Source organism: Conger conger, chromosome 4 (assembly GCF_963514075.1).
Source record: "Conger conger chromosome 4, fConCon1.1, whole genome shotgun sequence".
NCBI classification, from domain to species: domain Eukaryota; kingdom Metazoa; phylum Chordata; class Actinopteri; order Anguilliformes; family Congridae; genus Conger; species Conger conger.
In genome coordinates, this window is record NC_083763.1 from 14,322,021 (window position 1) to 14,333,256 (window position 11,236).

At 49.6% G+C, this 11,236-nt stretch overlaps 2 protein-coding genes across 2 annotated transcripts; one reads left to right on the forward strand and one right to left on the reverse strand.

The window, feature by feature from the left end:
- The first annotated feature begins 760 nt into the window (after nucleotides 1-760).
- LOC133126956 (protein fem-1 homolog A-like) lies at nucleotides 761-4,310 on the forward strand. Its single transcript, XM_061239499.1, has one exon. It carries the CDS (start codon nucleotides 894-896, stop codon nucleotides 2,748-2,750), a length of 1,857 nt encoding a protein of 618 aa, XP_061095483.1. The 5' UTR covers nucleotides 761-893; the 3' UTR covers nucleotides 2,751-4,310.
- A 1,771-nt stretch (nucleotides 4,311-6,081) lies between these two features.
- ticam1 (TIR domain containing adaptor molecule 1) lies at nucleotides 6,082-11,236 on the reverse strand. Its single transcript, XM_061238708.1, has 2 exons — nucleotides 11,000-11,236; nucleotides 6,082-9,911 (listed from the first exon to the last, which is right to left on the reverse strand). The coding sequence occupies exon 2, from the start codon at nucleotides 9,751-9,753 to the stop codon at nucleotides 7,591-7,593; it is 2,163 nt and encodes a 720-aa protein (XP_061094692.1). The 5' UTR covers nucleotides 9,754-9,911; nucleotides 11,000-11,236; the 3' UTR covers nucleotides 6,082-7,590.

Sequence of the window (11,236 nt, forward strand, 5' to 3'; positions counted from 1 at the left end):
ATTGTCAAAGGATTTAGTGTTCACACGGGCACGAACAAGCCACAGTTCTTCCAGTTAACATTTATTCTATTGTCAGTAAGATTTCTGAAGTCTCTGTGACAGCCTCACAAATTATTATCTCTGCACAGTTTAGCCTATAGCGCAACACTCCGTAACAACTTTTCGAACGCTAATATCAATCAGATGTTGACAGTTCCGCCCTGCCCGCTTTGTAGCGGCAGAATAATTGATTAGCGCCAGGTAGCATGTGTGAGATTTATTGATCAAGTGTGTAGGCTACAGCTTCAGAACTGTTGTGCAGAGCCAATGCATTCTCCTAATATAGCCCTGTAATATTGAAGACCTCCCCTCTATTAACCTAACCCATCTTGCCTAAATTTAGCCTACTAAATAGCTGGAGGTTTTCCATATTTTTTGGGAGTTATAATCTATCCAGCACATTTAAAATCATAACGTAATTCAACGTGCATATAACAGACTCGCAATGCTGCGACTAAAGACAGCGTAGCTACTGTGACACAATTCTGGCTGAAACTAGCCCACGTCATCTGAAAACTACAAGTCCCAGTGACTGGTTAGCTTAAAAGACGGAGGCGGGCCGATCTCGCGCAATAACCTTTGGGAAATGTTGTGTACGGCACGTCGAATCCAATGTCCAATCTACTCACCAGAGACTACAACTTTCGCGATGCTCAGCGAATATGGTAAACCTAGAACTGTCAAACGCAGAGGACGCCATTTTAATCGCAGCCTTAAAATGGCTGGAGAATGCAAGTGAGCAGCGGGAGCTCGGCTAGGGTTTCTACTTTCCCCATTGAAACGCGAATCTTTCTCCCGTTTTTCGCAGATGACACGGGTTTAAATGGCCAGAGGCCGTGCCGGATGCCGTTAAAATGGATATTAAAACTGCGGTTTTTAACGCGGCTCGAGATGGAAAGGTGAAACTTATTCAGAAGTTGCTGTACAACAAAAGTCAACAGGAGTTAGAGGCACTTGCAGAGGAGAAAACCCAGGGAGGCACACCGCTGTTAATCGCGTCACGGTATGGTCACCTGGAGGTAGTCGATTACCTTCTTCAGCATTGTAAAGTTAATGCCGAACATGGGGGTTCAGTTAATTTTGACGGGGAAACTATTGAAGGAGCTCCGCCTCTTTGGGCAGCTTCGGCTGCGGGTCACTTGCCCGTTGTGCGCAGTCTGCTGAAGCACGGTGCGTCCGTCAACAGGACGACTCTAACCAACTCCACGCCGCTGCGCGCCGCCTGCTTCGATGGTCACCTGCAGATTGTCCGCTACCTGGTGGAGCACCAGGCTGACATGGAGGTGGCCAACCGGCACGGACACACCTGCCTCATGATATCCTGCTACAAGGGCCACAAGGAGATAGCCAAGTTCCTGCTGGAGAGGGGCGCGGACGTCAACCGCAGGAGCGTGAAAGGTAACACCGCGCTCCACGACTGTGCGGAATCGGGGAGCCTGGACATCATGAAGATGCTTCTGAAGTGCAACGCCCACATGATACGGGACGGGTACGGCATGACGCCGCTTCTGGCTGCCAGCGTGACGGGCCACACCAACATTGTGGAGTACCTGGTGCACCAGCCTCGCACCGCGCGCAAGGAGCGCGTCGACGCCCTGGAGCTGCTGGGCGCCACGTTCGTCGACAAGAAGCGCGACCTGCTGGGCGCCATGCGCTACTGGCGGCGGGCGATGGAGCTGCGCCAGCCCGGCGGGGACAGGACAGGGGTCATGGTCAAGCCGCCCGCGGGGTCACCGGTGGCGGCCTACGACTACGCCCGCGAGGTTAGCTCGGCGGAGGAGCTGGAGGCGCTCATCACCGACCCGGACGAGATGCGCATGCAGGCCCTGCTGGTGCGGGAGCGCATTCTGGGGCCCTCGCACCCGGACACGTCCTACTACATCCGCTACCGCGGCGCCGTCTACGCCGACTCGGGCGACTTCGAGCGCTGCGTGGGCCTGTGGAAGTACGCGCTGGACATGCAGCAGGGCAGCCTGGACCCGCTCAGCCCCATGACGGCCAGCAGCCTCCTGTCCTTCGCCGAGCTCTTCTCCTTCGTGCTCCAGGACCGCGCCAAGGGCACCGTGGCGACGCGCGTCACCTTCCACGACCTGATGGCGGTGCTGAGCAAGAGCGTGCGCGAGGTGGAGCGGGCGGTCGCCCAGCGGGACGCCCCGCCGGAGGCGCCCCAGTTCACCAAGGTGCTGTCCATCATCCTGCACCTGGTCTACCTGCTGGAGAAGCTCAGCTGCACCCCGGAGGAGGAGCACCAGAAGAAGCAGACCGTGTACCGGCTGCTGAAGCTCCACCCTCGCGCCCGGAACGGCTACACCCCGCTGCACATGGCGGTGGACAAGGAAACCACCAGCGTGGGGCGCTACCCGGTGGGCCGCTTCCCCTCCCTGGCCGTGGCCACGCTGCTCCTGGAGTGCGGGGCGGACCCGGAGGCCCGCGACCTGGACAACAACACGCCGCTGCACGTGTGCGCGCTCAGCGGCTGCCCCGAGGTCATGGGCGCGCTGGTGAGGGGCGGCGCCCACTTCGACGCCACCAACGCCCGGCGCAGGACGGCCCACGAGCTGCTGAGCGAGCGCTGCGCCAGCCGGCACGCCCTGCGGCCCCTGGCCTACGTCTCCCTGCAGTGCCTGGCGGCCCGCGCCATCGAGAGGCTGAGACTGCCCTACAAAGGCCTCGTCCCGGAGGACATGGAGGCCTTCATCGAGTTGCACTGAACTTTGACCTCTGACCTCTTACCTGCCTCTCTTCATGTCAGGGGTGCACAACGATGGCTGATTTCAAGCCATCCACTGCTCCCTCGCCACTGAATACAAAATGTAAAAATAAAAATATATACATAGAGGCTTAAATTTGTGAGCCACGGCTAGCAGGCTGCAGGAAATGTTTTACGTTTGGTTTGATATTGGGAGGGAGTATACATGTTGGCGTTGTATACAGCTGTGTAGAAGACTAAGCCAGGGTAATTTGGTATGAGCAAAAACCAACATGCACACAGCGGCCCTCCTGGAATGGACCTATGCACCCTCGCTGTACACGTCTCAGTCTTCCTAGGCATTTGACTGAGCCCCAGAACAGTAATGTAATAGCACTTGCCACTCTTTGCACAGTCATATAAATTAACTACTAGTGTACTTTTTTTTATTTTTTTATTTTTATTATTTCATTTAAAAATAGGGAAACTGTGAAGCCCTGGGCTAGGAATAGCCCTAAAGAGCGAGAGGACCTCTAGGTTTGATTTAAGGACTTATCGTCGCCGCTGCTCCTGCGATCACTGCTCAAGGCTGTGTGTTTCGTGTTGCACGTCAGCGGGTCATTCGACACTGCAGACAGACTTAAAGATGGGGGCATGTGCTGTACAGTGCTGAGCTAGGTGGGAATTTGGAGCGGGGTGTGTTTCTGTTTTGGTTACCAGTGTCAAATGATGCATCCATGTGAGGTTACGGAGTGGTTAGCATAGTCTTTCTTTTTTTTTTTCTTCTTTTTTTTTTCTGTTCTTGCAATTGAATTGAATTTTATTGCCAAAAAAGTCCTTCTGGCTCCTTCAGTGCTAACGGGCTGCTTATGGTTTGCTTTGTATAGGCAGGGGCAACATTTTTCATACTGTGTGCCCATCGTCCCTTCTCGTACCATATAGAGCTATATGCTTAAATCTAAAGTGCCAGAATATCTTAAATTCCACTTCTGTAAAGTTGTAGGCTACAGATTTGGATGTGTCGTTTCATACAACTTAAAGGCTTAAAGCACTGTAAACCCTACATGTCAACTGACTGCTGCTATCTTGAATATTCTTCCTCTGTATTTTGTTTTATTTTAATGTTGGATTATTTCCAAATTCTACCTTCTTTTGGTTGAAAACTGGAGGGAAAGGAGCAGGTGATTATTACACCACAAGGGATTGATGTAGTCGCCCTGCTAGAATCTAGCTCTTCCTGAGAAGTTAACCTTGTGGTTTATGCAGGTTGTTATAAAAGGGTCAGCTTGCTCCTTTGGACCCGGCTGAAATTGATGGACAGGTTTGGTTGTGAACAGAACTGGCCTCAGTCTTATTTGGTGTTTTTATTTTCTTGTTTGTTTTATTTGACTATATCATTTTTGTTGTTGTTGTTGTTAGCTGTTAATTTTGCTGCATTTAAAGCACTTTTGAAAAAGTCCCAGTATTCTATTGTGCATCTATGAACCGCGCTCAGTACCTCAAAAAGTCCTGTGTGTTAACAAATGGAATGACTTAACTGTCAGGAACAAAAACCAAATGAATAAAACACCTGATCACATGATGACAGCTCGTGCCTCTCGTTTTGCAGTTTTGAGATGTTAGATGCTAGAGGGGGTGTGCTTAGTTACATAACCCATTACTAATGTGTTTTTGTCATCTAAGGGTTTTACAAATACAAGATCTCTTGAAACCAAAGGTACATTTCTGTCAACAATTTTGATGATAAACAATACTTTTGAAAAAAAATTGTATTGAAATTGTATTTTGCAGTCCTGGTAGAAGTGTGAACTTCTGAATTGTACTGTATTTGTGTTCTTTGTTTTTTTCTTTGTTAGTTCCCTTAGTTTGTGTCAGAGGTTTTGCTTATTCCCCATTTCAGTTTCGTTCATTCAGTAAATTAATCAGGTCATTCATTCAAGTGTTACGGGGATATTTTCAAATCCATCAATGAAATTCTTAGTTTTCCACTTTCCTCGAACACGTGAATACCTTCTTGGAAATGTTTGCTTGAGGATCTACTTGGGACTCCCCGAAATTGAGCATGGGGACTCGGGTCGCATTCTGAGACCCGCGATGACCTTCTAGAAAAGGGCGTGAGAATGAGTGCCTTGTTGCATGGGGGGGGGGGGAGGAGGGTTGCCCTCTCTGTGTCGAATTTGGAGAGGAGGTCAGAAGTGCAACGTGAAATAGATGGCAACAGTGAAGGGTTGTAGCGTAAAGGCCAGAATAAAAAAATATATATGAGCATTTAACTTTTGATACACGATCGCACCTGAACCGGTTTCGTTTCCCCGTTAAAACTCGCAGGTTTGAAGCGCCTCGCTGCGGGAGGCCGTATGTCAAGGTAAAATGACGGCGGCGGCGGAGTTATTCCCAGGCAGCCGGTCCACTCACTCAGGAGCCCGTTTATAGAGGAACTGAAACAAGAGTAATGAAGGTAAAAATAAATCCCGTCGGGCCTCCACAGGGCATGCCAGCCAGGCCCTTGTTAGCGCGGGGCTCTCTGCACAGCCACAGACACTTAACCCATGGAACAGTGGGGTTTATTTGGAATTTTTTTTTTTTTTTTTAGTTATAAGTGTGTGTTCTAGAACTCCACCGCTTTCATTTGCCGTCAGCGATTCTGACGTCGGCATTTGAACGTCCGGGTACGAACATTCTAATCACATATTTGTGATCCTGAAACCCGGTTGGCGGACCGGTTGTTGCTATGGCTTTCTGTCAGCAGGCTGATAGGGTCAAGGAACGGTGTTCCTCTTCTGCGTTTATTCCATCCGCTGGGAACGGCTGGACTTCGGTCCAGTTTAGCTACCCCCCACCTTTGTTTGGGGGGGGGGTTCCTGAAACGTGATGCAGAAATGTGAGCGTGCCACATTTTGAACTCTTAAAGGGACCAATATAAATAGCCTTTGATTAACGTCAGCAAGGGGCTGCATTGCTTCTCTGGTGTTTTACTGCTTCTATATTAGGAAGATTCTATGTACAGTAAGCTGGTTATTGGAAGCCAACCTGCAGTGAGGTCAAAAAGCATCTGCTCGTGTCAACCTGCTCTGTGTGCAAGAGGAACAGGTAGGTAATCACAAAGAAGCATGTACTTCTCCCAGCCATATGTATTCTAGGGCATTAATACAATGAATTACTTTTCGAGGAAGTCATTCGTACACTTTGTACATTTCTACATTTTGCACTATGCAATGCTTCTCTTCCAAAGCCAAAATTCATCTAAGGCTATTTTTCCCCATTCGCTACCTTTATGATATAGTTGACATACGTACCAGTATTCATTTCAAGTTCAGTTGCATTTTTTGATTGACTCACACCAAACAACTATGTAATGTTGTACTATTTTTTATATGATTTATCTGACCACTTGAGAAATTGCACAGAATGTAAAATCATTATTTACTAATGTAATAGGTAACCTGGGATGTTTCACTTTGGTTTTTGTTTCCAGGTTGAAATACAATGAATCTACAAAAACCAAGGTCAGAACAGTGTTTTTACACTGGTAACCCTCTTAGAAAACACCAATATATCTTAAAGTCCATAACATAGCCTTTTTTGAAGAAGCATTTGATCAAGATTGACACACCTCAGAAAAGATATGCTCTTGAAGAAATCACAAAAAAAGAATCAAGCCTTCCCAAAAGCATAAAGCAGAGTGTAGAGCAAAATTTCAATGTAGAACCAACTGCATTGGTTCACACCGTGCTTTGTAGGTACCTAAGCGATCTACACTCACTGAGCATGTTAATGTAAATATTTAATCAGCCAGTTTTTTTGGAATGTTTTTTTCCCCAGTCAGAATTCTAAGTCAGTGTTCTAGAACTCTCTTGTTGCTTTCAATTACCAGTAGCGACTGCTATGGTACATCTCCATTTGGTCATATAGACTCGGTTATCACTTTATTAGGTAGGCCTGTAAACCAGCTGGTTAGTGCAAATATTTTATCAGGCAATCACGTGTCAGTAACTAAGTGCATACAGTCATGCAGGTCAAGAGGTTCAGATGTTTTTCATACCAAATGTCAGAATGGGGAAGAAATGTGATCGAAGTGACTGCGGAATGATTGTTGGTACCATACAGGGTGGTTTGAGTATCTTATAGACTGCTGATCTCCTGGGATTTTTACACACAACAGTCTCTAGAGTTTGCAGAGAATGGTGTGAAAAACAAATGACATCCAGTGAGCTGCAGTTGTCCTGACAAAAACGTGTTGTTAATGAGACCGGTCAGAGGAGAAGAGCCAGACTGGTCAAAGCTGACAACAGTGGTATGCAGAAGAGCATCTCTGAACACACAACGTGTAAAACCTGTAAGTGGACAGGCTACAGCAGCAAAAGACCAATAAGTAATAAAATAAGTCTAATACATACCTAAAAGTGCTCACTGATTGTATACATTACATTACATTATTGGCATTCGGCAGACGCTCTTATCCAGAGCAACGTACAGTTGATTAGACTTAGCAGGAGACAATCCTCCCCTGGGGCAATGCAGGGTTAAGGGCCTTGCTCAAGGGCCCAACAGCTGTGCGGATGTCCTAGAACTCAGAAGACATAATTTCCAGACTAAAATGTAAAAACTAACATGGGTGCAACAGAATTATCATTTTTCTGTTACTGTATTTGATTAAAGAGAAATGAGAACATGAGAACACCTGCAGACCGAACCCAACCTCCATCAAGCTGTGGCTTTTCCAGTGAAACGGAAGTAAAATAAAAAAATTTAAAAACCCAGAACAATGAGAAGATTGAAATAAAACAGGTCCTCTGAGGCAGGTGTCCTGTCCAAAAAGGGCTGGTGTGGGTGCCAGCATGACGACACCAAATTAAACTAATTCAGCTTAATCGGTCTGTGGGGTCTCTGCCAGGGCCGGGGCCGTGGCCGGGGCCATTCTCCTCCCTCTCCCCGCCCATCCCCACTGTCATCTGGGAGTCATTGCCAATCATGATGCAGCTGGCGTTCTCGATGTGGATGCTGGGCTGTAGGAAGGGCCCGCCCAGACTCGGGAATCCTTCTGGAGGACGTGGAGACATCGGCACGTAAAATGGAAAGGGGGGCACTCCCGGAGCGGGGACCTGGCCGGCTTGAGCGTTCCACAGAGCCCAGTAATGCTCCAGCGCTCTCTGCTGCTCTGAGAGACTGTGCCTGAGCTGCTCCTTCTGCATGCGCTCGGCCTCGCGCTGCAAGGCGGCACTCCTCTCGTTGTCCTCCCGCATCCTCCTCCTGCTCTCCTCCCGCGCCCGGATGCTCCGCTCCTGCCTCCACACGCTCCTCTGCCGCTCGATCCTGCCCGGGGCCATGGCCTTCCTCACCTTCTTCTCGAAGCCTCTGCCGCCCTCCTCCAGCATGACGAAGATCTTCAGGCTGCCGGGGATCTGCTCGCGGGGCAGGGCGTTTTCGCTGGGGAGCAGAGGGATGACGTTGTTGTACTTGTGACGGTTCTCCAGGGAGCTGGTGAGGGCGCAGTTGGTCTCGAACTCCAGCATGCGCCGGTCGAAGTTCCGGGAGAGGAGGAGAATGACGAAGGCAGAGTTGTTGATGGCGTCGTCCACGCAGCTGAGCCGATGTCTCCCGGGCATGGCGAAATCCTGGGAGAACGTTGCGCCCAGACCGACGTCTAGACCCTCGAGCCTTTCCCTCAGCCTACCGGCTAGTTCCACATCCTTTGGGGAGTGAAGGATGACAAACGAGAAGAACTCCTCCTCTTCCTCATCGTCATCCTGTTTCCCGTGTTTTCCCTGGCTCTCAGATTGACGGTCCTCGCTGATGGAAGCTGAAGCGGACGGCGAGGGTTCCGCGGTTTTGCCAGGCCGCTCCGGGGGGCTGTCCCACGTGGGGCCGGCTTTCGTTTCTGCGCTCGCGGGCGTCGAGATCAGACTGGTTCCTGAGTTTTTGCCGTGGTCCGTTACGTGGTTTAACCCCGCGGAGCCCGGCTGCACTGACAGAGGGCCCTGTTGCGGAGCGCATCCACGCGGAGCCACTCGTAGACTCACGCTTGCGCTCAGCTTCTCCCCTAGGGGGAAGCACTGTGCACTGTGCTCCCGAGTTCCCACTCGGGTGGGAGAGCAGCCAGGGGCAACGTCCCCCCCCGGGGCGCTGGGGGGTCCGGGGGTCAGGGTCCTCTCCTGGAGCTCCACGCTCGAGTCCACCTGGGGCAACGGCGACCTGGGGTCCTGCACGTCCCGAGTAGCGTGGTGCACGTCAAACAGCGCGGTGGGAGACACGCTCACCTCCAGGTGGCTGGGGTAGGATTGCAAGCTGCAGGGCACGGTTCGGAGGGAGGACGGGGGGCTGCTGGTAACCTCCGTCCCGGATGGTTCACTGCCCCGGCTGCTTGGTATCCTCACTGCCGCGGACGCCCCGCCAGACTCCCTGCCCCCCAGGGGAGAGAACGAGCACAGCCCCGCGGGGGCGCTTAGTGTTTCTCCATCCTGGTAGGAAGTAGCCCCCGTGGAGGACCTAACGCCGAAATCTGAGCCGCACACCTCCCTGGCCTCCTGCACGAGTCTCTCCAGCGTTCCGCGCCCTTCCCCGTTTCCAGTTTGACGGGAACACGCCCAGAGCGCAGCCTGGTACGCCTTATCGCGCCGTGACTCATGGCACAACTTCTCCTCGGCCAACACCCGGAATATTCCAGCCAGCTCTATCGCGGCATCGACTCCCGGCTCCGGATGTACCCCTCCGCCCCGCGGGGCGGCCTCCGGCCCGCCGCCGTGCCTCTCCAGCATTTCGGCGAGACTTCTGGCCACCCCTACGTCCCCCAGTGGCCGGAGCTTTTCAAGCGCCTCGTCCCCCTTCCCCAAATCGATCAGGGACATGGCGCGCACCAGCACCTCCGCCCGGCTGCGGCTGGGTTCAAGGGTGAGGCTGAGCAGCCGGTCTCTCTGGGCGAGGGACAGAAGCTTAAACGCGTCCTCCAGGGCGACTCCTGCCCCGTCGTCCCCCGCCGCCTGCGTCTGCGGCGCCTCCGCTCTGGCTTCCCGCTCCCTCTCTGACATGGTGCTCTGGTCTTACAGAAGAGGCCTGTATGCTCAGACCACATGGTGGTCACAATTAGCCTCTACAGGTCATGCTTTTTAAATCATTCAAAAACTATAACCGGTTATCTCCAACCGCCGGCTTCCCTACAACTTCCCTTCCCCAGCAACCAGAACGTCTGAAAAAACAACGAGACAAACATTAGACATGGAGATGGAAACGTTTCTGCCAACACAACGGCTGTCTATATCCATCATCTATTTTACTGGATAACAAAGTTACAACGGTCAACCCGAATCAATTTTGCATATTTGAGATATGGTGGGGTCTAAAAGTCTGAAACCACTCGTGAAAATGCTTCCATTTTGCGTTCTTTTCTCATTTAATACAAACGTTTTCATTGCTAATTATATTGCCAGCATAACAATTTGAGTGAAAAGTTGAATATTTGAAAAAATGTAATTCGTTTCAGAATTTCTTAGTATTTGGTATGTCCACCTTTTGCTTTAATGGCAACGTGCACTGAAGCTGACTACACAAATTTATGCAAAACCTGGTAATTCTTGTTATCCAAGAATTATTTCACAATGTTCCAAAGAGCATCTTGTAAATGTTCAATGCCATTGAGGTCAGGCGATTGAGGATTTTCCAGCACTCCTTATATAAATATATTTTCAATGTGGACTCAGACTTTTGAACCCAACTGTATGAAACACAAGCACATGTTCCTGACTGCCTATTGTTTCAAGTTGTTGATCTACAAGCTCTCAAATAAGACAAACGCAATGTCAGTTAAAAAGGAAACTATTTTAAAGGGCTAACACGTGGAAATTATAATTATCTTTTGAGTCATGATATTAAACCATTGAGCATTTAAAGGATATTCCAATCGATTCAGGTATGAAACGCATCAATCGTACTGACACAGCGGTCATTTCAATACTATTTGAAATTAAAATCACTTTGAACGGTTGTTCATAATGGATTACATAATTCTAATGACTAAAGATGCATTTACAAAGATGCATTCCACTCAGTTCGTGTTCTAAGACGAAACAAGGAACATTTGCACTGCCACGACGCGGTTATGAAATGAATGGAAGAACTACGCACCTACTTTTAAAACCACTTATCATTTTCGTATTTGGTCATTCGTGTTTTAAGACGTAAACAGCTTAACAGCTGTCACAGCTACATCCTGCATTCCATATGTCAATGCATATCGCTTAAAAACGTAATCGATATTCATCCAGACAGCCAACTTACCACACATAAGGAAGAAATAGCCGTGCAGTTGAGAAAGGGGAAACAATCCACTAGATTTCACGCCACAACGGCAAATAATATGTCGTTTCCGGAAGTTCGTCGCATGCATTCCTTTCAAACTTCTTTTTTTTTTTTCCTCTGGAAGAGTTGCATTGACTTTATTTCGACTGGGAGGATGATGATAGTACATTCAACGTTTCAACTCACTAAATTCAATCTGATTCTGGTCATTCATTC

Coding starts and splice junctions, on each gene's coding strand:
- ticam1 (XM_061238708.1), bottom strand. CDS start 9,753: ATGTCAGAGAGGGAGCGGGAAGCCAGAGCGGAGGCGCCGCAGACGCAG.
- LOC133126956 (XM_061239499.1), top strand. CDS start 894: ATGGATATTAAAACTGCGGTTTTTAACGCGGCTCGAGATGGAAAGGTG.